At 57.6% G+C, this 2,014-nt stretch overlaps 1 protein-coding gene across 1 annotated transcript in view; it reads right to left on the bottom strand.

Moving 5' to 3' along the window:
- Positions 1–19: 19 nt before the first annotated feature.
- SUMF2 (sulfatase modifying factor 2) overlaps positions 20–2,014 on the bottom strand; it is a gene marked incomplete at its 5' end in the record, with an annotated part of 3,088 nt that continues 1,093 nt past the window's right edge. The window contains 5 exons of the mRNA XM_010140316.1: positions 20–125; positions 444–609; positions 869–953; positions 1,384–1,439; positions 1,951–2,000. Coding sequence (XP_010138618.1) covers positions 20–125; positions 444–609; positions 869–953; positions 1,384–1,439; positions 1,951–2,000 — 463 coding nt within the window. The remainder of the gene's footprint in view (positions 126–443; positions 610–868; positions 954–1,383; positions 1,440–1,950; positions 2,001–2,014) is intronic.

Consider the following 2,014-nt stretch of genomic DNA (forward strand, 5'->3'; position numbering starts at 1 on the left):
GTCTTCCCGAGTGCCCTCCTCAGAGCTCGGGCTTGGCCCGGCTTTTCCTGGCCGTGGCGGGCGGGACGTCGGCAGCGCAGCGGAAGCTGAGGTTGTCGGAGGCCGAGTCTGGCGTGTTCCCCATTCTCATGGGGGGAAAAAAGAGACCCAAAATTAGGGACTCCTCCTAGGTAACGCTTAGATCATTTAATGCGAGCCTCCGTAACAGGCTGGAAACACCTTCCACTGCCCCTGAATAATGTCAAGAGAATTATTTAATTCTAAATACCTGATGGAATTCGAGGAGCCATTAGGAACGCATTTCTGGTGGTATGTTTTCCTAACTGTTCCTCAGAAAAATGGAGTAGGAACAAGCAAACGTCTTTTAAAATATCCCTCCCTTCCCAGTGAAACCAACCCAGCAGAAATCGCTGCGGGACGCGCCTGGCCCTGCCCAGCCCCACCTGGTAGTGACACGGGCCTTGTGATTCGCGGACCCGTCGGCAGTGTCGATCCAGGAGGCTCCTCTCAGGACCCGCATGTTCTGGGCACGCTGCCTCGAGGAGAGCCCCGGGGCCTGGTACTCCGAGGAGGTCCATTCCCAGGTGTTGCCCAGCAGGTCGTAGAGCCCTGAGACACGGGTGGGTTTGCATCAGGATGAGGAGAGCACGTTCGCAAGGGCTGCAAAAGCACTTTGGCCTGCAGGAGGGGGTACCAACACGCAGAGCATCGCTGCAGGAGCGTGGTTTAATGGCGAGACTGGGAAACAGCTCTTCTCATCCCCCATCATACCTGAAACTGTGCCCCAACTACAGGATTACTGTAACTGGTGTTACTGCAGGGAGCGGGTGCTGCCCCTAGGACCAGGGCGGGGATGCCAGCTCCGTACCATAGTTGTTCTGAGGAGGGAACGCTGCCACCGGCGAGACACCGTGATAACCGTCTTCAGCCGTGTCAACCCGTGGGAAATCACCCTGTGGGAAGGAAGATCACTCCGGGCAAAGACCCACGCGGAGACGACAGGAAGTCGGGCTCTTCAGAGGACTGCGATATACTTTAAGAATGGAAATCACCCTCCGTTGCAAACTAACTGCAAGCAGCACTTGTGGCCCAGCGAGGAGATCCACTGTCTGAAGGTCTCGCCGGACAACCCCCTTTCCAAACAGATTCGCGTACGAATTTTTGGTTCTGTAGGAATTTCTGGAAGCTGGACATCCTGGATTCCCGCGGAAGCTGGGCTGAGCCTGCTCCCTCCGCGGCCATCCCTGATGACCCACCGGGAGCTGAATTTCGGGGCCCTGCAGGACAGTCTGCACCATGTCCCCACACCACGCACCCTCTGCGGGCGAGGCAGACCCCCCTCGGCAGAGCTCCGCGCGGACGGGATGGCTTTTCGGATCTTACCTGCCAGAGATTTGACCGGTTCAGCTGAAACTTGTTTCCCCAGGGATACAGCCTTTCTGCCAAGGAGGAAGTGACACCTGTCACCCCTGTGTCCCTCCAGCCCCTATTTTTAACCAAGATTTTATGACCAGCCCTTTCTGCTCAGCTCGGGATGCTGAAAGGGGTTTACAGGACGGGGTTTGCTGGTCCAATCCCTACGGACACTGCCAAGGGTGCCGGCAGGACGGGAATCAGCAGCAGCTTCCCGTTCCCAAACCACCGCTTGTGCCAGGGAGGCCCGCAGTGATCCCCGCAATGCCGGCGGCTGCGTTATGCCAGCACCAGCGGGTGGGCAGGGGGTCACTCCTCGCCTCAGCCCCACGAAGTGGTATTTTTATCTGGCAGAAGTGCTTGCTTTAGGAAGGTACATCAAGACCTCAACAAGCCACTTCTTCCCGTGTTATTACTATTATTGTTATTCAGCCCCCAGATGAACCTCTGAAAACATCCCTGGCTGCGGGTCTGGATCTGGTGGCACCAACAGTCCTCGATGCCTCTGTTTGGCAGGTCAGAGCGGGCGGTACGTACCCTCCAGTCCCCCCCTAGCAGCGAACTCCCACTCCTCCTCCGCCGGGCGCCTCTTCCCCTTCCA

The sequence above is a fragment of the Buceros rhinoceros genome, unplaced genomic scaffold (genome assembly GCF_000710305.1).
Source record: "Buceros rhinoceros silvestris isolate BGI_N320 unplaced genomic scaffold, ASM71030v1 scaffold22417, whole genome shotgun sequence".
Classification (NCBI taxonomy): Eukaryota; Metazoa; Chordata; class Aves; order Bucerotiformes; family Bucerotidae; genus Buceros; species Buceros rhinoceros.